The 23,333-nt window shown below is 48.0% G+C and overlaps 1 protein-coding gene, 1 long non-coding RNA gene and 1 pseudogene across 4 annotated transcripts in view; all 3 read right to left on the bottom strand.

Moving 5' to 3' along the window:
• KLHL22 (kelch like family member 22) overlaps positions 1 to 23,333 on the bottom strand; it is a 53,939-nt gene that overhangs the window by 25,701 nt on the left and 4,905 nt on the right. For all 3 annotated transcript variants that reach the window (NM_001261588.1, XM_077948097.1, XM_077948096.1), the window contains 2 exon segments: positions 4,568 to 4,733; positions 21,056 to 21,322. In NM_001261588.1, coding sequence (NP_001248517.1) covers positions 4,568 to 4,733; positions 21,056 to 21,282 — 393 coding nt within the window. In that variant the 5' untranslated portion in view covers positions 21,283 to 21,322.
• On the bottom strand, positions 8,917 to 19,099 carry LOC144331955 (uncharacterized). Its single transcript, XR_013399575.1, has 3 exons — positions 18,843 to 19,099; positions 9,573 to 10,075; positions 8,917 to 9,009 (listed from the first exon to the last, which is right to left on the bottom strand). It is a non-coding gene; the product is annotated as an uncharacterized LOC144331955 (long non-coding RNA).
• Positions 14,913 to 16,185, bottom strand: LOC107000558 (keratin, type I cytoskeletal 18 pseudogene; annotated as a pseudogene).

Genomic DNA, 23,333 nt, shown 5'->3' with positions numbered 1-23,333 from the left:
GTTGATAAATTCTTTAGGAAAGCAGGATTTTAGAGGTTCAGTGGGGCCCCCCAGTGCCTACCTCCTTTCTTTCCGAGTTCAGATTGAAAAATGACAGAGTATCTTGACCTCTCTGTGACCCAGTCAACTGCAGGTTTTCCCAGCAGGCTTGAACCCAAACTGGGCCCTTGAACATTCCCAGGCACTGATAAAGGCATCAAGGTTGTTACCCAAAACACTGAAAGAAAAACTGGTTCTGGCCCTGAGACAAATTCCTTAAACCCTAATTGAAACTCCATACCCTAACCCACTCCATGGGCAAGCCTGGGTAAAGCCTCTCTTTTCCCTTATCTGTCTTGAGGATATGCTGCACCACTCTATACATAAGTTCCCTCTAATAAACGCTCTGGCCAGATCACCCTGGTGTTTGATGCTTCTTTCTTCGGAATCCCAAACCAGCTCCATTTCAGGATGCTGTGGGGTCCCCTCTTGTGGGAACCCCCCTGCTACCAACTCCAGTCATGGGTTCAGTGCAATAAATCAGTTTCTCTAAAAATGGAAATACCTGGCTTATCCAGGATCATCAATAAATTAACCATTACACATGGAATAATTCTGCTGGTATTTATTTATTTATTTATTTTTAAATTTTTATTTATTTATTTATTTTTGTTGAGACGGAGTCTCGCTCTGTTGCCCAGGCTGGAGTGCAGTGGCGCGATCTCGGCTCACTGCAAGCTCCGCCTTCCGGGTTTACACCATTCTCCCGCCTCAGCCTCCCAAGTAGCTGGGACAACAGATGCCCGCCACCACGCCCGGCTAATTTTTTGTATTTTTAGTAGAGACTGGGTTTCACCATGTTAGCCAGGATGGTCTTGATCTCCTGACCTCATGATCCGCCCGCCTCGGCCTCCCAAAGTTGTGGGATTACAGGCGTGAGCCACAGCGTCCGGCCAAGGTATTTAAAGTTTATCAATAAATACTAACAATAACTTTTTTAAAATTCAAAAGACATCTAATATTGCTTGCAAGGTGACATGCTAAGGGCTGGATGGGACCTACCAAATGTCAGGCAGGTATCCCCGTGGTACTTCGCTTGGCCCTGACCATCTTCTGTGCCTACACGAGGTATCCCCATGGTGCTTTGCTCGGCCCTGACCATCTTCTGTGCCTACACAAGGTATCCCATGGTGCTTTGTTCGGCCCTGATCATCTTCACTTGACCTTCTGTTTTCCCCCTTTGCCAGTACTTCTGCTTTGCCACTTCTTTCCAAACGACTAGGTTTTCCTAAAATTCTGGTTTGTCATGGGCCAGGGTCCTGAAGACCAAGTTTTGGGCAGAATGTGAGCACAAACAGCTCTGAAGAAGCCTGGGCAGCAGCAGCTCCTTGAGAGGACCCCGCTGATACTCCTTTCAGTCCTATTTTTAGAGCAGTGGGCCTTCTGCTCAGTGAAATCTCACAGAGGAACCAGCCTGGGCTCAGGATGTGCAAAAGCCCCATAAGAGGCTCACAGAAGGGACTGCATGTGCTTGGGGCAACCCAATAGGACAGTGTTACTGGGAATCAGACTCAGGCCTCTGGGGACACCGTGAAGAGTCTGGTCCCAGGCCTAGTGCAGGGCACAACACATGGGGAAAGCTCCCAATAGTCACTAGCTATGTGAACACACACAATCCTACAGGCCTATGGACTTGACATGGTCATGCCAAGTAAAACCTGCTATAAAACAATATTGCAAAGAAGCCGGAATTTTTTTTTTTTTTTTTTGAGATAAGCTGGCATGTAGTAGTGTGATCACAGCTTACTGCAGTCTCCACCTCCTGGGCTCGAGTGATCCTCCCACCTCAGCCTCCCAAATAGCTGGAACTACAGATGCATACCACTATGCCCGGCTATTTTTAAAAAGCTTCTGTAGAGATGGGGTCTCGCTTTGTTGACCAGGCTGATCTCAAACTCCTGGCCTCAAGCGATCCTCTCACCTTGGCCTCCAAAGGTGCTGGGATTACAGGCATGAACCTCCAAGCCTGGCCCAGAAGCCTGATATGTTAAAAAACAAAGCTAGGCTGCTGCCCCTGAGATGGCCTCTGAGGCACTAGGGGAGATGACCCAGGGCTGTCAGGAGCACTGGCCAAACCGACAGAGAGAGACTGTAGGCCTCCAAGCTGACTGGTGAGAGTGAAAGTGGTGTTAGGAAGATGATCTGGTTTCAGTGTGTGTGATTGCTGCAGGGAGAAGAAGGAAATGGCAGAAATATAGAGATGGAGGCCAGGCAAAGGGGAAGGAAATGGAAACACAGAACAGAGATGGTTACAAGCAATACTGAGAAGGATGACCTGTGCTCACTTGGACACAGGGAATTAAGAAGGTGGACAGGCTCAAGGAGTCACTGAGATTGAGCCCAGGGAACTGGCAGGATGGTCACAGGACACACAGAGCAGGGGACTGGCAGGGGAGCTCCAGGAGAGTGGCAGGTGTGAAGGAGGAGATAGGACGGCTGGAGCTGAGCCATGCTGGGGGAAATGTTTCAAAGGCAGCTGAATCAGGAATTAACTGCTGCCAGGGTGGAGAACTGGACGAGTGTTCCCAAAGCGAAAATGACAGGGATGTGGGGACAGAAGAGATCTCTAAACAAAAGAAGAGGGGGAAATTCTTTTGTTGTAAAACCCAACTCCATCTACTCACCATGCAGGTATGGTGAGACAAGTCAGTCATCTCCGATCAACCCACCCAGCATCCAGGTCCTAACAATCTGAGAATAGGGCACAGGGAGGCCGCCAGGGCCTTGTCACATGGGGTGGCACCTCCATATGCCCCCGAACAGGTTGGTTTTCCTAGGACTTGAGTGTTTTTTTAATTGCGCCAAACCTGCCCTCATGGGAAGAAAGGTCAGAATGATGAACTTAGCATAGCACTTTGTTTCACTTTTAAGAAATGTGGGAAGAGGTGACTCTCAACTCATATCAGGCCTCTGATTGATAGTTCAAAGGCACCTGCAGGCCCAGTCCTGTGTAACTGCACCCACACCACTGAGAATAATCCTCCAAAGCATAAGTCACACTGTCAAAGCCTCAGAAAACTTTTTGAATTCTGTAAGTATTCAGAATTAAGTACTTGAAAACAAGTACTTAAACTTCAATAACAGGTTGGGCACAGAGGCTCACACCTGTAATCCCAGAACTTTGGGAATCCAAGGTGGGAGTATCACCTGAGGCCAAGAGTTTGAGACCAGCCTGGGCAACATAACAAGGCCCCATCCCTGGCTGGGCGCAGTGGCTCACATCTGTAATCCCAGCACTTTGGGAGGCCAAGGCAGATGGATCACCTGAGGTCGGGAGTTGGAGACCAGCCTGACCAACATGGAGAAACCCCATCTCTACTAAAAATATAAATAAAACTAGCCGGGCATGGTGGCACATGCCTGTAATCCCAGCTACTCAGGAGGCTGAGGCAGAAGTGCTTGAACCCAGGAGGCAGAGGTTGCAGTGAGCCGAGATCGTGCCACTGCATGCCAGCCTGGGTGACAGAGCAAGACTCTGTCTCAAAAAAACAAAAAACAAAACAAAACAAAACAAAAAAAAAACAAGGCCCCATCCCATCCGTATAAAAATATATATACATATATGTATCAGCTAGGCACAGTGGCATGCATCTTTAGTCCCAGCTACTCAGAAGGCTGAGGCAAGAGGACCACTTGAGCCTAGGGGGTGGAGGTTACAGTGAACTATGATCATGCCATTGCATTACAGTCTGGGTAACAGAGTGAGATCCTGTCTTTTAAAAAAAATAAACAGGCCAAGCACATTGGCTCACACCTGTAGTCCCAACACTTTGGAAGGCTGAGGTGGATCACTTGAGGCCAGGGGTTCAAGACTAGCCTAAGCAACAAAGCAAGCCCCTATCTCTATAAAAAAAATTTAAAAATTAGCCAGGTGTGGTGGCACATGCCTGTAGGTCCCAACTACTTAGGAGGCTGAGGCAGAAGGATTGCTGGAGTCCAGGAGGTTGAGGCTGCAGTGAGCTGTGATTGTGCCACTGCACTCTAGCCTGGGCAAGAGAGAGAGAGCTTGTCTCCAATAAATTGAATGAGCGGATGGATGGATGCATGCATGCATGGATGGATGGATGGAGAAATAAATAGATAAAGTTCAATAACAAAAAGCATATGTTTTCAAGAGACTGAAGTGGTCCAGTGCGGGGACAGGCAGGAAGGGCCCTGGCAGCAATGCTGATGGACGCTCCGCATTGCCAGACTCCAAAGCACACAGGACGTCCGCATGCAGCCTCGGGTCAGCCTACCTGCTTATGTTCAGGATGCTTTCAATGACAGGGAGACTCAGACAGTGGGGAAACAACCAGCAATAGTGAAGAGGGCAAAGGCAGAGGGCCTGGGGTGTCTGAAGCAGCTCTGTTTTAGCTCTAGGGCACAACTCCAGAGTCCTCCCCACTTCATGGCCTTCTTCACTGCTTGGTCTCCTCACACTCCTGACCCATCTTCAAGCCAATGCTAGTGCCTGGCAGGCATCATGGGCATCTCAGGGAACCCCACCTGGGTGTGGGTCTGCCCTGCTAGACGAGACATGCCTCACCTGAAGCTGGCAGGCAGCCACCAGTGTCTCTTGCACATTGCTCAGGCTGAGCTCCAGCTCGGAGGTGTATATGAAATGTAGGATTTGGCACATAGCATTGTAGGACACGCCGTGGATCAGGACCTCTTCCTGTTCCATCTCTTTCAATCCCCCAGCAAACATTCCTCTGAAAAGTGAAGACACAAGAAAATTGAGTTATACCAACAAGGACTCAAGCCCAGGTTGTCAAGAGTGACAGTATTCAGAGAAGAACCTGGTGCTGGTGGCGGGGCCCGGGGAGTGGGCTGACCCACTCTGTGCTCTGAGTGAACTGTGTGCACGCATGAGCCATCCCACAAAAGGATCCTGACCAAGTCTGGGCAGCCATCCTGGAAATTGTCCTGTTTCCCTTTTCATGGGCCCAAGGAGTCCCGTATGAGCCTCGGGAGGGGAGGCCACGCACAGCTTGCTTCTGCTGTGTTCATCAGTGCAGTTCCTGGATCGGAGCAGTAGCAACTCCAGAGCACATTTCAAAGCAATGAATTAATGGGAAACTAATACAAGTCGTTTCATTCAATGTATATTTATGAAGTTCCTACCAAATGCCAAGTATCATTCAAAGAGCAGAAGGAGGCCAGGCACGGTGACTCACATCTGTAATCCCAGAACTTTGGGAGGCCGAGGCAGTCGGATTATTTCAGGTCAGGAGTTCAAAACCAGCCTGGCCCATAAGGTGAAATTGCATCTCTACTAAAAATACAAAAATTAGCTGGGCGTGATGGTGTCTCCTCTGAGTTCCTCAGATGGAGGCTGAGGCAGGAGAATCGCTTGAACCCAGGAGGCGGAGGTTGCAGTGAGCTGAGATCGCACCATTGCACTCCAGCCTGGGCAACAAGAGTGAAACTCTGTCTCTCAAAAAAAAAAAAAAAAAAAAAAATACAGCATAGGTTGTGGTGAAAGTCCCCTTGCCTCTGCTCCCAGATATCAGTGAGTTCCCCTCCCAGGGCCGCAGTATTCCCAGGGCAGTCATATTCCACATCTCACTTGGCTTTTTTTTTTTTGAGACGGAGTCTCGCTCTCTCACCCAGGCTGGAGTGCAGTGGTGCGATCTTGGCTCACTGCAAGCTCCACCTCCCGGGTTCGCACCATTCTCCTGCCTCAGCCTCCTGAGTAGCTGGGACTACAGGCGCCCACCTCCATGCCTGGCTAATTTTTTGTTTTTAGTAGAGACGCGGTTTCACCGTGTTAGCCAGGATGGTATCGATCTCCTGACCTTGTGATCCGACCCCCTTGGCCTCTCAAAGTGCTGGGATTACAGGTGTGAGCCACAGTGCCAGGACTTTTTTTGGGGGGGCGCGGGTGGGAGGGAGATGAAGCCTCGCTCTGTCGCCCAGGGTGGAGTGCAGCGGCATGATCTCGGCTCAGTGCAACCTCCATCTCCTGGGTTCAAGTGATTCTCCTGCCTCGGCCTCCCAAGTAGCTGGGATTACAGGTTCATGCTACCACGCCCGGTTAATTTTTTGTATTTTTAGTAGAGACAGGGTTTCACCGTGTTAGCCAGGATGGTCTTGATCTCCTGACCTCATGATCTGCCTGCCTCGGCCTAACAAAGTGCTGGGATTACAGGCCTGAGCCACTGCATCCGGCCCGGTTTTTACAATAAAGCTTGGAGACCGATCCATGCCCATGTACACAGGACTGCTTCACTCTTTGCAAAGACTGTTTCACTTTTTTTTTTTTTTTTTTTTTTGAGACGGAGTCTCGCTGTGTCGCCCAGGCTGGAGTGCAGTGGCCGATCTTGGCTCACTGCAAGCTCCGCCTCCTGGGTTCACGCCATTCTCCCGCGTCAGCCTCCGAGTAGCTGGGACTACAGGCGCCCGCCACCATGCCCGGCTAGTTTTTTGTATTTTTAGTACAGACAGGGTTTCACAATGTTAGCCAGGATGGTCTCGATCTCCTGACCTCGTGATCCACCCGCCTCAGCCTCCCAAAGTGCTGGGATTACAGGCTTGAGCCACCGCGCCCGGCCTATTTTTTTTTTTTTAAGATGCAATTTCGCTCTTGTCACCCAGGCTGGAGTATAATGGCGCAATCTCGGCTCACCGCAACCTCCGCCTCCCAGGTTCAAGTGATTCTCCTGCCACAGCCTCCCGGGTGTAGATGAGATTATTGTCGTGTGCCACTATGCCCGGCTAATTTTTGTATTTTTAGTAGAGACAGGGTTTCACCACGTTGGCCAGGCTGGACTCAAACTCCTGACCTCAGGTGATGCACCCGCCTCAGCCTCCCAAAGTGCTGGGATTACAGGCATGAGCCACCATGCCCAGCCAGCTATCTCACTTCTTTTTTTTTTTTTTTTTTTTTTTTTTTTTTTTTTTGAGACAGAGTCTCGCTCTGTCGCCCAGGCTGGAGTGCAGTGGCGCGATCTCGGCTCACTGCAAGCTCCGCCTCCCAGGTTCACGCCATTCTCCTGCCTCAGCCTCCCGAGTAGCTGGGACTACAGGCGCCCACAACCGCGCCCGGCTAATTTTTTGTATTTTTAGTAGAGACGGGGTTTCACCGTGGTCTCGATCTCCTGACCTTGTGATCCGCCCGCCTCGGCCTCCCAAAGTGCTGGGATTACAGGCGTGAGCCACCGCGCCCGGCTTATCTCACTTCTTTAACCTATTCCTACAGGGGTACATTTAGGTTACTTATAATTTCCAGTTAGTTCACGTGATAAATAGCCTCACTCTTACAACATGCTGAGTATGCATATGCCAGGATTAAGTCCCACAAATACATTTGCTGGGTTGAAGGGTTTACATACATTTATACTTTGATAGTATTGTCAAGTCACTCTTTTTACATCATTCCTAATAGCAGGGACTGGTGCCTGCACCCTCTACCCCCAACCCAGGAAGACACCAGCTCTAACTCACTACCACGAGAGGGAAAACCTCATCACAAAAGGTACAGAAAATGTCCTCACATGTTAAAGAGCCATTTCCATTTTCTTTTCTGAACAGTTCAGATTCTTAGTCAGTTTTCTATTAGATTCTATCTTATCAATTTGAAGAAATCTGCCCCTTTTTTGATGAGGAGTTTCCCCTATCTTTTGATTCTGTATTGCTTTTTTGCCATGCAGAAATTTGTCTTTTTTTTTTTCCTTAAGTCTAGTTAAGTGCAGTGAAAGAAGTAGAAGGTGAAACAGTAGAACCTGGAGTTGGATCTGTGACTGTGAACAACCAACTGAGGTAACTCACTACCTTCGGACCAGCCTATCTTCGTTTTCAATGTGATCAAATTTATCATTTACTTGCCTCCGAGTTTTGTGTCAAACTCAGGAAGGCTTTTTCCTTCTGAGATTATTTAGAAAACATTTCCCATATTTTCCTCTAGTGTTTTTACTGTTGAATCTTTCACATTTCTTTCACATTTAAAACTGTTGATCTACTTGGAATTTATTTTGGTATAAGGTATGAAGCAAGGGTCCAACTTTGTTTTTCTAGATGGCAACTCTGAACTCTTCCCTCCTTTCTCTAATTTTTTTTTTTTTTTTTTTTTGAGACAAAGTTTCACTCTGTCGCCCAAGCTGGAGTGCAGTGGCGAGATCTTGGCTCACCGCAACCTCCACCTCCCAAGTTTAGGAGATTCTCCTGCCTCAGCCTCCCCGGTAGCTAGGATTACAGGCATGTGCCACCACAGCCGGCTAATTTTGTATTTTTAGTAGAGACGGGGTTATCACTATGGTGGCCAGGCTGATCTTGAACTCCTCACCTTGTGATCCGTCCGCCTCAGCCTCCCAAAGTGCTGGGATTACAGGCGTGAGTCACCGCACCTGGCCCCTTCCTCTAATTTTTGAGGCTATCTTTATCACATAGGATAGGAATGGTCTCCTTTCGTTATTTTTGTTTTCAACAATTTCCTGGTCACTGCTTCCTTTTTACATTTGAATTTTAGAATCAAGTTTCTGTAATTGCCCCAAATAAACCCTCTTGGTATTTTGGTGGGTTATGTTAAACATCTAGGTTAATGTAGAGATAAACGGCATTTTTATAATGGACACAGTGGACCTTTTTAACTGTCCAGCCATCCTCTGGGTCTATTTGGAGGTCTTACAAGTCATCTTCCTACAGACCTGGCACATACTTGTTACATTTATTCCCAGACATTTCACTCCATGCATGGCCAAGCCCTCGGGGCACTTTCCCATGCTCTTTGTAGTGATCTGGTTGGCTCTCCTGGACTTCCAGGACTGTGCTAATACATGCACTTCTCCTGTCTGATTCTTCTGCTGGCACCTCTGGGACTATATTGGCAGCAGTGAAGATTGCAACATTTCAAGACTGCCTGCCCTGAGCAGGGTGTGGGTGCTTTGATTGACACAGATTTTTTTTTTTTTTTTTTTTTTTTTTTGAGACAGAGTCTCGCTCTTGTTGCCCAGGCTGGAGTGCAATGGCACAATCTCGGCTCACTACAACCTCCGCCTACCGGGTTCAAGCGATTCTCCTGCCTCAGCCTCCAAGTAGCTGGAATTACAGGCATGTGCCATCACGCCTGGCTATTTTGTATTTTTAGTAGAGACAGGGTTTCACCATGTTGGTCAGGCTGATCTCGAACTCCTGACCTCATGTGATCCACCCGCCTCAGCCTCCCATAGTGCTGGAATTACAGATGTGAGCCACCATGCCTGGCCTGACACAAATGTGTGTCATTTTAAGAAAAAAAAAATCTTATAATCCTTTGGGGGCCAAGGCAGGAAGACTGCTTGAGGCCAGGACTTTAAGACCAGACTGGGCAGCCGGGTGCGATAGTTCACACCTGTAATGCCAGCACTTTGGGAGCCCGAAGCAGGTAGATCACTTGAGGCCAAGAGTTCGAGGCCAGCCTGGTCAACATGGTGAAACCTCGCCTCTACTAAAAACACAAAAATTAGCTGCATGGTGGTGCACACCTATAATCTCAGCTACTCGGGTGGCTGAGGCACGAAAATCACTTGAACCTGGGAGGCGGAGGTTGCAGTGAACCGAAATTGCACCACTACTCTTCAGCCTTGGCAACAGAGCAACATTCTGCCTTAAAAGAAAAAGAAAAAGAAGAAAAAAAAAAAAGACCAGATGGGGCAACACAGAAAGACCCCATCTCTTAAAAAAAAATTAGCTGGGCATGGTGGCACGCATCCGTAATCCCATCAATTATAAATGCTGATGTGGGAGCATTGCTTGAGCCCAGTATTTTGAGGCTGCAGTGAGCTATCATGACACCATTGCTCAGCCTGGGCAACAAAATGAGACTCTGTCTCCTAAAAAAAAAAAAAAGTTCACTGCATGGATCATGAATGGAGGGAGGAGAAAGAAGATATAAGACATTTGGGGTACAATCAGGAAAATTTGAACATGGACTCAGTATCAGATGAAATTATAGAATGATTACACATTTCTTTTTCATTTTTATTTTTTTAGAGACAGGGTTGCTACGTTGCTCAAGCTGGACTTAAACTCCTGTGCTCAAGTGATCCTCCCACCTTAGCCTTCTAAGTAGCTGGGACTAAAATCACTCGCCATGGAACACGGCTCAATTATAAATTTTTGATATTATGATAGTATTATAGGTATGTCAAAGAATCTCCTCATCCTTAGAGAGCTGAACTGAAGTTTTAGAGATAAATTGTCATGATATCTAAAACTTACTCTGAAGTGAATATGCAAAATGTTAACTGATGAATTGAAACCAAGAGTACAGGTGTTCACTAGACTTAACTTTCAACTTTTCTATAGGATTTAAATATTTCAAAATAAAAACCAGAGAGAAAAAAGAGCCCAAAAGAAAAACAAAATATATAGTCACTCCTTTTTATTGTTTTTCCTTTTTAACAAAAAATTTACCAAATGTAATTTTTTTTTTTTTCTGAGACAGAGTTTTGCTCATGTTGCCCAGGCTGGAGTGCAATGGCACGATTTTGGCTCACTGCAACCTCCACCTCCCAGGTTCAAGCGATTCTCCTACCTCAGCCTCCCGAGTAGCTGGGATTATAGGCATGCGCCACCACACCCAGCTAATTTTGCATTTTTAGTAGAGACGGGGTTTCTCCACTTTGACCAGGCTAGTCTTGAACTCCTGACCTCAGGTGATCCACTCGCCTCAGCCTCCCAAAGTGCTGGAATTGAGCCACCGCGCCCGGCCCACACTTAATTCTTTAAACATTCATTTTTGGGGCCAGGCTCGGTGGCTCAGGCCTATATCCCAGCACTTTGGGAGGCCGAGGTGGGCGGATCACCTGAGGTCAGGAGTTCAAGACCAAGTTGGCCCACATGGTGAAACCCTGTCTCTAGTAAAAATGCAAAAATTAGCTGGGTGTGGTGGTAGGCACCTGTAATCCCAGCTACTTGGGAGGCTGAGGCAGGGGAATCGCTTGAACCTAGGAGGTAGAGGTTGCAGTGAGCCGAGACAATGCACTCCAGCCTGGGTGACGGAGTGAGACTCTGTCTCAAAAAAAATAAAATAAAATAAAATTCATTTTTGGCTCACTGCAGCCTCAACCTCCTGGGCTTAAGTGATGCTTCTGCCTCAGCCTCCCAAGTAGTTGGGACTATAGGCATGTACCACCATGCATGGCCTGACACAAAGGTGTATCCTTTTATCACTACTTTTCTATAAGTCAGGAATTATGTCAAAATAAAGATTTAAAAATTTTTAAAAGTTGTCCACACCTTATATCCATTAGGATGACCACTATAAAAAAACAACAAAACAAACAAAAAAGGCAGAGCGCGGTGGCTCAAGCCTGTAATCCCAGCACTTTGGGAGGCCAAGGCGGGTGGATCACGAGGTCAGGAGATCGAGACTATTCTGGCTAACATGGTGAAACCCCGTCTCTACTAAAAATACAAAAAACTAGCCGGGCATGGTGGCAGGCGCCTGTAGTCCCAGCTACTTGGGAGGCTGAGGCAGGAGAATGGCGTAAACCCGGGAGGCGGACCTTACAGTGAGCCGAGATCGCGCCACTGCACTCCAGCCTGGGAGACACAGCGAGACTCCGTCTCAAAAAAAAAAAACAAAAAACAAAACCAAAAAAAAAAACAAAAAAAAACCAAAACCAAAACCAAAAAAAACACAAAAAAGTAGGCTGGGCGTGGTGGTTCACATCTATAATCTCATGTCCATAATCCCAGCACTTAGGGAGGCTGAGGTGGAAGGATTGCTTGAGCCCAGGAGTTTGAGACCAGCCTGGGAGACAGTAAGATTCTATCTCTACAAATATATTTTTTAAAAAACTGGCCAGACATGGTGGTGCATGCCTATAGTCCCAGCTACTTGGGAGGCTTCAGAAGCATTGCTTGAGCCCAGGAGGTGGAGCTATGATGGTGCCCCCGAACTCCAGCTGGGGTGACAGACCAAAATCCTGTCTCAATAAACAAAACAAACAAACAAAAAAACCAGAAAATAACAAGCTTTAGCAAGGATGTGGAGAAACTATAACCCTTGTGCACTGTTGGTGGGAATAAAAAGTGGTGCAACTGCTATGTTCCTCAGAAAATTATCAATAGAATGACCCAGCAATTCCACTTCTGGGGATATAGCCAAAAGAACTGAAAGCAGAGTCTCAGATATTTGCACACCCATGTTCATAGCAGCATTATACGTAATAGACAAGAGATGGAAGCAAACCAAGTATCCCTTGATAGGTGAATAGACGAACAAAATGTGGTATATCCATAAAATGGCACACTATTCAGCCTGCAAAATGAGGGAAATCATGTCACATGTTATAACACACATAATCCTTAAGGACATGATGCCAAATGAAATAAGCAAGTGATAAAGGGCTAATGCTGTGTGATTCTACTTATGAGGTACTTAGAATAGTTTAATTCATAGAGACTGAAAGTCGAATGGTAGCTGCCAGGGCCTGGGGGTAAAGGAGAAAAGGGAGTTGTGGTTTAGTGAGTATAGAGTCTCAGATTTGTAAGATTAAAAAGTTCTGGAGATCTGTTTCATAATAATGTAAATAATCGTAACATTACTGAACTATATGATAAATGTTATTTGTGTTTATTTTTTTAGAACCACAATTTTAAAAAAACTGTTCACCAGAACCCAGTAGCAGGGGAATGACAAAATAAACAGAGGACATCGACAGCACAGAACACTCCACAGCACAGAGAATGAGGGCCATCTCTACTGCTGGTGCCCGGGACCTCCACGAGGTACAGAATGGCAAACCAGTGTGCTGCCTCTGGTGTGAGATGGGGGAGAAAAATATTTCCTGGGTCAGCTTGTTCAGGTCCCCGATCCCTTGTCCAAACTCTTTAAGTCAAGTATATTTTAGAATTCAGAAGGTTCCATTGTGAGAAATACTGTACACATGCCACATAGGATCTTACATCCCATGGGATCTGGGTTAGTGCCTCCTCTTCAATACTTTAATATGCCCCCCAAAAAAGTATAAAGACTCGCACTAGGATAAAAAATATAATTAGCCTCGAAAATATTCTTGAGTTTTGGGTGGGTTCTGTGGTTTAATGAATTTACACCAAACTTTTTTTTTTTTTTTTTGAGACGGAGTCTCGCTCTGCCGCCCAGGCTGGAGTGCAGTGGCGTGATCTCGGCTCACTGCAAGCTCCACCTCCCGGGCTCACGCCATTCTCCTGCCTCAGCCTCCCGAGCAGCTGGGACTACAGGCGCCCGCCACCGCGCCCGGCTAATTTTTTTTTTGTATTTTTAGTAGAGACGGGGTTTCACTGTGGTCTCGATCTCCTGACCTTGTGATCCGCCCGCCTCGGCCTCCCAAAGTGCTGGGATTACAGGCGTGAGCCACCGCGCCCGGCCTACACCAAACATTTTTTTAAAACGTTTGGCTGGTCCAAAGGTAGTTGAGTTATCTCAGTTGGTTGTTCATAGGCAGTAACAGATCAAACTCCTTATTCTTCTCTGTCCCCTCTTCTCAATACTGCACTTGACTAGTCTAAAAAATAATAATACATAAAAATAGGCTGGGTGCGGTGGCTCACACCTATAATCCCAGCACTTTGGGAGGCCAAGGTGGGTGGACCACTTGACGTCAGGAGTTTGAGACCAGCCTGGCCAACATGGTGAAACCCTGTCTCTATCAAAAAATACAAAAATTAGCCGGGTGTGGTGGCACGCACCTGTACTCACAGCTACTCAGGAAGCTGAGGTGCGAGAATCACTTGAACTTGAACAAGAATCCCTTGGAAAAAAAAAAAAAAATTTTTTTTTTTCTTTTGGAAACGGAGTCTCTGTCACTCAAGCTGGACTGTAGTAGCACCATCTTGGCTTGGCTCGCTGCAGCCTTGACCTCCGGGCTCAAGCAATCCTCTCACCTCAGCCTCCCAAGTAGTGGGGACTACAGGTGTGCACCACCATGCCCAGCTAATTTTTGTATTTTTTGCAGAGATAGGGTTTTGCCATGTTGCCTAGGCTAATCTCAAACTCCAGGACTGAACTGATCTGCCCACCTCAGCCTCCCAAAGTGCTAGCGTTATAGGTTTGAGGCACCCTGCCCAGCCCAAAACGTTCTTTGGTTTTTGTTTGTTTGTGAGAGATGGACCCTTGCTATGGTGTCCAGGCTGCAGTGCAGTGACATGATCCCACTACTCATCAGCATGGGAGTTTCGACCTGGTCCATTTCCATCCTGGGCCAGTTCACCCCTCTTTAGGCAACCCTGCTCTAGAAAGGTCACCATACTGATGCCAAATTTAGTGTGGATACCCTATTGGCATGGCACACTGCAGCCCAGAACTCCTGGGCTCAAACAATCCTCCGGCCTACTCTCCCACGTAGCTGGGACTATAGGTTTGAGCCACCACACCCTGCTCAAAAAACTTTTAACTGTGAGAATGGATGCTGAATGTTATCACATGCCTGTTCACCATGTCTGCAGATATGCTATATAGACATGTGTGCAGATGTGTTGGGTTGCCATGAATTGATGAATGCCATGATTCCCTGGCATGTAACTAGTAAGATTCCCCAGCATTAAACCAATTTTTTTTTTTTTTTTTTTTTTTTTTGAGACAAGGTCTCGCTGGGTCACCCAGGTTGGAGTGCAGTGCACACTCACAACTCATGGCTCACTGTAGCCTCGACCTCCCCAGGTTTAAGCAATCCTCCCATCTCAGCTTCCCCAGAAGCTGAGACTACAGGCGTGCCTGGCTAATTTATGTTTTGTTTTGTTTGGTTTTTTACTTTCTTTTTTTTTCTTTTTTTGAGATGGAGTCTCACTCTGTCGCCCAGGCTGGTGTGCAGTGGTGCGATCTCAGTCAGCTCACTGTAACCTCCGCCTCCCAGGTTCAAGTGGTACTTCTGCCTCAGCCTCCCAAGTAGCTAGGATTACAGGTATGTGCCATGACACCTGGCTAATTTTTGTATTTTTTTTTTTTGACCTCTGAACTTTTTATTGGCCTCCTGCTCCCCAAACGATACCCTGCTTCTGGTGGCTTAATGTCTCAGAACTTTGGTGTCGTTGGTCTCAAACACCACTTTGCCATCCACTATCAGGAGGGTAGTGGTCTTTTGGATGGTTTGCATGGAGTTGCTGCTGTCCAGGGCATCACCAAGATTGAAGTCCTCACCCATCTTCCAGCAGGCGGTGGTAGGTGGCGATCTCAGCCTCCAGCTTGACCTTAATGTTCACCAGGGCCTCGTACTCCTGGGCCTGGCGCTGTCCCTCTGCCGGGGTCTGTGCCACCTCTGACTCCAGGTGCAGCAGGATCCCGTTGAGCTGCTCCATCTGCAGGGCATAGCGGGCCTCCACCTCCCTCAGACTGTTCTCCAAGCTGGCCTTCAGATTTCTCATAGAGTCCAGGTCCATCTCCAAGGACTGGACGTACGTCTCGGCTCCATGATTGTCATGTCAGCAGCTCCAACCTCAGTGGACTGCGTAGTGACCACTGTGGTGCTCTCCTTAATCTGCTGAGACCAGTACTTGTCCAGCTCCTCTCGTTTCTTCCAAGCCAGCTTGTCATATTGAGCCTGGATGTCTGCCGTGATCTTGGCGAGGTCCTGAGATTTGGGGGCATCTACCTCCACAGTTAACCCAGAGCTGGCAATCTGGGTTTGTAGGCCTTTTACTCCCTCTTCATGGTTCTTCATGAAGAGCAGCTCCTCCTTGAAAGCCTCGATCCCTGTCTCCAGCTGCAGCTGATGGACATTGGTGTCATCAATGACTTTGTGAAGCCCATGTATGTCGCTCTCCACAGACTAGTGCATGGCCAACTCTGTCTCATACTTGACTCTAAAGTCATCAGTAGCAAGACGGGCATTGTCAGTCTACAGAATGATATGGGTGTTGTCCACAGTATTTGCAAAGATCTGAGCTCTCAGGTCCTCGATGGTCTTGAAGTAATGCCTCCAGTCTCTGACCTGGGTCCCTTCTTCTCCAAGTGCTCCCGGATTTTGCTCTCCAGCTTCTGGTTCTTGGTCTCCAGGCTCCTTGCTCTGTCCAGGTAGGAGGCCAGGGGTCATTCAGGCTCCATATGGTCTCCTTCTCATTATGGATGCCTCCCATTCCTGCCAGATCCCCAGCCATCCCCGAAGCCAGGCCCCCAGACCCCATGCTGCCCTGGAAGCTGGTGGAGCGGGACATGAAGATCGAGGAACCAGAGCCCTTGGTGCCTGCATAGACGCTGGTCATACTGCTGACCGGCCAGGCACCATAGCTGGGAGCCTGAGACAGAGCCCAGGGACCGGTGGTTGGTGGAGAAAGTGGAGCGAGTAGTGAAGCTCATGCTATCCAGGGAGGAGAGCGAGAGGACAGGACTCAGGCTTTGCCAACAACCTAATTTTTGTATTTTTAGTAGGGATGTTGGCTGGGCTGGTCTCCAACTCTGGAGCTCAGGTGATCCACCCGCCTCAGCCTCCCAAAGTGCTAGGATTACAGGTGTGAGCCACCGTGCCCAGCCTTGTTTGTTTTTTTCTTTTTGAGCCAGAATCTCACTCTCTCATCCAGTCTGGAGTGCAGTGGCGCGATCTCAGCTCACTGCAACCTTCACCTCCCAGGCTCAAGTGATTCTCAAGCCTCACCCTCCTGGGTAGCTAGAATTAAAGGTGTGTACCACTATGCCCAGTTAATTTTTGTATTTTTAGTAGAGAAGGGGTTTTGCCATGTTGGCCACACTGGTGTCTAACTCCTGGCCTCAAGTGATCTGCTGGCCTTGGGCTCCCATTGTGCTGGGATTACATGTGTGAGCCACCGTGACCAGCCCTAATTTTTGTATTTTTTGTAAACATGGGGTTTCGTCACATTGCCCAGGTTGGTCTCAAACTCTTGGGCTCAAGCAATCTGCCCACCTTGGCCTCCCAAAACGCTGGGATTATAGGTGTGAGCCACCGTGCTCAGCTTTTTTTTTTTTTTTAAAGAGAAAATAGGTCTCTCACTTTGTCATCCAAGCTGGAGTATAGTGGTGTGATCATGGCTCAATGCAGCCTCAACCTCTAAAGCTCAAGCTGTCCTCCCTCCTCAGCCTCCCAAGTAGCTGGGACTACAGGCCATGCCATCATGCCCGGCTAATTTAAAAAAATTTTTTTTCTTTTTCTGAAACTGCTTGGAAAAAATTTAAACGGCATTGGAGTCTTTTTGTAAAAGGCACACCTACCCTGGGAAACATCTGGGCTTTGTGTTTTGTGGGGAATACAACTTTCTCTCTCTTTTGTGGATAAAGTGCTATTAATTTTTAAAAAATAAAATCATCAACTATATCCAAACTTCTAAAGTAACAGGCATTGAGTTCAGCAAAGCAGTCTTTTATAATTCACAGATGGTATGAAAACTAAGAGAGGGACGACGTGACCTGTGGAGGTTGTATATAAAGGATAGAGCCCTTGGGCCCTTCAGACTATAAGGGTCCAGGAGGGGAGGAGAAACCACCTCAGAAGCATATAAGGTTAAAGCATACAAGGTGGGCGTAGGGTCAGGGGAGCCAAAATAAGTGTGCAATGAAAAGTTATTAACAAAAGTCAAAAAAAGAAGATGCAGTCTGGCCATCGAATTCCTAAACCATGTACAGAGCACACGGAAAGAGCAGAGGAAGCATCCTGCAGCAGGGCAGTACAGCTCTCTGCCCTTCAGGAAAACTGAGATTCCTCCACCTGGGAAACAGCGAGGGACAATTAGGGAAAGCTCTCCAGAGGAGGAGGCATTTCAGGCAGGCCAAAGAAGAAAAAATTCCACAGGACAGAAAAGGCAGAGAAGAGGCCGGGCACAGTGGCTCACGTATGTAATCCGAACACTTTGGGAGGCCAAGGCAGGCGGATCACCTGAGGTCAGGAGTTGGAGACCAGCCTGGCCAACATGATGAAATCCCGTCTCTACTAAAAATACAAAAATTAGCTGGGTTTGGTGGCGCATGTCTGTAATCCCAGCTACTCAGGAGGCTGAGGCAGGAGAATCACTTGAACCCGGGAGGTGGAGGTTGCAGTGAGCCGAGATTGCACCACTGCACTCCAGCCTGGGTGACAGAGTAAGACTCTGTCTCAAAAAAAAAAAAAAAAAGCAATTTCTGTTCTTTGTAAAATAATTCAGACAATGCAGTAAACAGAAGAAAGTCAGCCTCCCTCTCCCTTTGCTCAATTCCCAGAGTACAGCAAGATCCCTCCAGATCTTCACAGTGGGATCATCTTCCACCAGGTCCTGAGGTTTTTCACTCCCTATCAGTAGACAAACCACACTGCCCAGTTTGCAAGCAGCTCCATTGGATAACACAGAACAGAAGGGCTCTGTCCTGCAACATGTCTCAGCACCGGGTGCATCATCCCACGGGAACGACACCTACACAGACACCCGGCGTACAACTGCAGGGCCCTAAACTACGGGCCAGCCCACCCCCAAATACCCTTCTCTCCACCCTTGCCCATATCAAATATTACAAGCCTCTTACATATCTTTACCAGTCATACTGGGAAAAAAATAGTCCTTTATCATTTTAACATTTCACAAATAACTAAAACAAATAATAAACACGCTAACACTTGGGAATGGTCTATTTCTTTCTTTCTGAAAATGACAGTGTAGGCACTGCCTTTCCCTAACTTATCGAAAACCTTAGGTGACTTTCCGTGTCCTCGAGGAGCAATTTCTAGCCCTTTCCACAGCACCCCTTGGGTAAACCTCTTATGAGAGGTGTCCTGCTCTCCAGGATGACTACAATGCATCACTAACACCCCCCGCATCCCTCCACTCCATTGGGAAGGGGAGCAGGCTGGAATGCAGCGGCGCGATCTCGGCTCACTGCAACCTCCACCTCCCGGTTCAAGCAATTCTCCTGTTTCAGCCTCCCAAGTAGCTAGAATTACAGGTATGTGCTACCACGCCCAGCTAATTTTGTATTTTTAGTAGAAACAGGGTTTTGTCATGTTGGTTAGGCTGGTCTCCAACTCCTGACCTCAGGTGATCCGCCCTCCTCCGCCTCTCAAAGTGCTGAAATTACAGGAGTGAGCCACTGAGCCTGGCCTCTTTCTCAGCTCACTGCAACCTCCACCTCCTGGGTTCAAGCGATTCTCCTGCCTCAGCCTCCCAAGTAGCTGGGATTACAGGCATGTGCCACCACACCCCGCTAGTTTTTGTATTTTTAGTAGAGACGGGGTTTTACTATGTTGGCCAGGCTGGTCTCCAACTCCTAATCTCAGGTGATCCACCCCACCTTGGCCTCCCAAAGTGCTAGGATTACAGGCGTGAGCCACCACACCCGGCCTCTTTTTTGTTTTTTTGAAACAGGGTCTTGCTCTGTCGCCCAGGCTGGAGTGCAGTGGCACAATCTCAGCTCACTGCAACCTCCGCATCCCGTGTTCAAGCGATTCTCCTGCCTCAGCCTCCCAAGTAGCTGTGATTATAGGCACCCACCACCACACCTAGCTAATTTTTGTTTTTTGGTTTCTTTTTTTTTTAGTAGAGACAGGATTTCACCATGTTGGTCAGGCTAGTCTCAAACTCCTGGCCTCAAGTGATACACCTGCCTCAGCCTCCCAAAGTGCTGGGATTACAGGTGTGAGTCACCGCGCCTGGCCTCTATTTCATATACATATATTCATATATATATATATACACACACACACACATACACACACACACACACACATACACACACATACACATCTCTGAGATGAGAGTCTGGGCTCTTCCAATAATGTTGCCACTCGCCTGCTCCCCTTCCCAATGGAAGTGGAGGGATGCAGGGGGTGTTAGTGATGCATTGTAATCATCCCAGAGAGCAGGACACCTCTCATAAGAGGTTTACCCAAGAGGGGTTGTGGAAAGGGCTAGAAATTGCTCCTGGAGGACATGGAAAGCCACATAAGGTTTGTGATAAGTTAGGGAAAGGCAGTGCCTACACTGTCATTTTCAGAAAGAGTGGTATGGCACTAAATCAAGAAGGGCTGAGAGGGTGAGCCCAGGGGATCCCACAGGCTCTGCAGCCTCTGGCCATCCTCTCCTGTACACGTCCTAAGCCCCCTGCAGGGGGCCCTCAGCTCCCCTACCCTACCCACTGTCCTGTATGTTATCTTAATCTTTATTAAAGGCCTCAGCTGAATTTCCCTGGTGAACTGAAAGAACTCTGCTGCTCCTTGGCACATCTGCACCAAGCCACCACTGGGTCACATTCTCCAAAACTCCTTCTGGAGACAGAAGGCACTTAAACCATACATATTTTGCTTGATAGTTCCTAATTAAAAAAAAGACAGAAAGAGGGAGAGAGAGAACTACAACCAAGCCTTGAAGACAAAATGATCGAACAGAATCAGAGCTAGAATGGAACACCTCAGGCTTGGAGTCCCATGACAACCTTGCTGGGGACCATGAGTGGCCCTCAGTCCTTCTCAGGCTCATGCCACCTATGTGAAATAAGTGTGGTGACACCCACCTCCTTGAGTGCAGAGCAGTGCAGACAATGGGGCAAATGGTGTACTGATCTGCTATTTGTGCACATAAATTTATTCATTTAAGCCATGGGTATTGCTTGAATATGTGAAAACCACGTTAGGCGCTAGGGATAAGAGACAAATTTCCACCCAGTGGAAAAGACAGATAAGCCAGTGGTTCCTCACACTGTGCCAAGTGCTGGGATGGGGTCACGAAGGAGGCCATAAGAAATCCCTGAGGGGCCACAGAGCTCACTGGGAGGGCCAGAGGCTAACACCTGAGGGATGAGAGATGTGAGCCAGAAGGTGATGCATACACAGCAATAATTACCAGGGAGGGGAGGAATGGGAAGGGAGGGGAGGGGAAGGGAGGGGAGGAGAGAAAGGAGGAAAGAAAAGAGAAAAGAGAGAAAAGGAAAAAGAAAAGGAAGGTAAGGGAAGGCAAAGCCCAAGAGATAGGATCGCTGAATGAAAAATGAACTCTAAGACCCCCTTCTGTCTCTCATACTTGTTGACTAAGTCATAACCACAAGGAGTGGGGGAGCCTCTGAGGTGAGCAGGAGACCAACTGCTGTCACCGCCAGTACCTTTATTAGCAGAGCCAGGATTATCTTTGTTATTCTTCTTACGAACAGTTCTAGTGAACTCACCTGAAGTAATCACAGGATGCAGCTAGCAGGATGCGATGGGCCTCGATGTGTCTGCCCTCCACCACCAGCACAACATCGAAGAGGATCCCGCTGTCCCGGAGAGCCAGCAGCCCTCGGAGCAGAGCCTGGGAGTGCTGTGCGCTGCGGTAGGTGTTGTTCACGCAGTGTGGGTGGGAGGGCTGCGCAGGCAACTTGCAGAGCTGGGTGAACTCCTGCTCCTCTGCCATCCTGACAGCCACAAGATCCCTTACCACTTCAGCCTGTCAGCTGGCAAAACAGAGGGGATGGGGGTAAGCAGGCAAGCATCAGCCCTACCACACACAGACTGGCCAGCTCTGTTGCTCCCCTTGCTCCTGTGCCTCCCTCAGGCTCACCTGTTTTCCCTCTTTTCCCAAATCCATAATTCCTTCTCCCCTCCCACCTCTAGTCCAACTTCCTGATGGCCTTCTTCATGATGATCTGTGCGCCATCATGCCCAAGACTCTTCATCGCATTTTATCTTCTTCCGCATGAAAGTCAAACAGAAGGGTTTTGGGAAACAGACTGACCTGGGTTGGAGCACCACTTCACGGGGACTTACAACATGACTAACCTGAGCCTCGAGTTCCCCAATTGTAAAAAGAGAGATAAAAGCACCCACCCCATTGGGGTATTCTAAAATTCGTAAAAACAATGAATATGAAACATAAGCACACACCAGGTTCTCAAAAGCTCTTCCTCCCTCCCATTGAATGAACAAAATTGGGTTCTTCCTCAGTAATGGATGCGTAAAAATGGCAAGACCTGAGTTGTGGTCAGGAGACACAGAGCCAGGAGTCTGGGAGGTGGGTGCCAAGGGGGTGGCATTTCCAGGGCCTACTTTCTTTTACTGAGATTCTGAGAGTCAACCACAGTAACTGTGATTGAACCTCATGCATTTAAATTCATTTGCATTGCCTTTTAAATTAAAGGTTACCTTCTAACAATTGAGTCAGTACGCTCAAAAACCGCAAACTGATTTGAATAGGAGCCTCTAAAACCTAACCAGTAAAACGAACCTACTGCAAATGCACTTTTACCATGGACCAACCAAAAGTGGCTGTGGATAGCCAGCTGCTCGGGTCAGGGAGTGGCCAGTCCTACACTGCGAGGCATGGCCAAGCTGCAGGCTCTGTAGGCACAGCACAGTCAGAGCTACAAGATGTGAACATCTGTCTTCTCCACCTCACTTCATCCTACTTTCCTCTCCCCAAAATATGTTTATTCTCCAATTACCTCCAGTCATGCATCACTTAATGTTGGGGATACATTCTTTTTTTTTTTTTTTTTTTTTTGAGACGGAGTCTTGCTCTGTCGCCCAGGCTGGGGTGCAGTGGCCGGATCTCAGCTCACTGCAAGCTCCACCTCCCGAGTTTACGCCATTCTCCTGCCTCAGCCTCCTGAGTAGCTGGGACTACAGGCGCCCGCCACCTCGCCCGGCTAGTTTTTTGTATTTTTTAGTAGAGATGGGGTTTCACCGTGTTAGCCAGGATGGTCTCGATCTCCTGACCTCGTGATCCACCCGTCTCGGCCTCCCAAAGTGCTGGGATTACAGGCTTGAGCCACCGCGCCCGGCCTGGGGATACATTCTGAGACATGCACCGCTGGAGACAATTTCCTCATTGTGTGAACATCACAGGGTACACCTACACAAACCTAGATGGTAGAGACTACTACATATCTAGGCCATAAGGTACAGCCAATTGCTCCTAGGCTACATACTTGTACAGCATGTCTTTCCTCTCCTCTCATACCACAACAAATCCAGGAGACTTCTGTGACCAAATGTGTGAGGGTTTTCCCCATTAACAAGCAAGCAATCAATTCTGCCACAGATACCATCTGGGTGTCCTCTAATTCAGCAGTCCCCAATCTTTTTGGCACTAGGGACCAGTTTGGTGGAAGGCAATTTTTCCACGGGGTCAGGGAATGGTTTCGAGATGAAACTGTTCCACCTCAGATTATCAGGCATTAGTTAGATTCTCATATGGAGCCCACATGCCTGGCCCCATGCATCTCTTCATCTGGATCCCTCACATGCACGGTTCACAATAGGGTTTGTGGTCCCATGAGAATCTGATGCCACCTCTGATATGACAGGAGATGGAGCTCAGGTGGTAATGCTGGATCCCCCTCCACTCACCTCCTGCTGTGCCACCTGGTTCCTAACCAGCTACAGACTGATACATGTCTGAGGCCTGAGGTTGCGGACCCGTGTTCTAATTCTAATTCAACTCTAACATTATCTACCTGAAGACAG

The sequence above is a fragment of the Macaca mulatta genome, chromosome 10 (assembly GCF_049350105.2).
Source record: "Macaca mulatta isolate MMU2019108-1 chromosome 10, T2T-MMU8v2.0, whole genome shotgun sequence".
In the NCBI taxonomy this organism is placed as follows: Eukaryota; Metazoa; Chordata; class Mammalia; order Primates; family Cercopithecidae; genus Macaca; species Macaca mulatta.
This window is presented reverse-complemented; position numbering and strand designations above follow the sequence as displayed.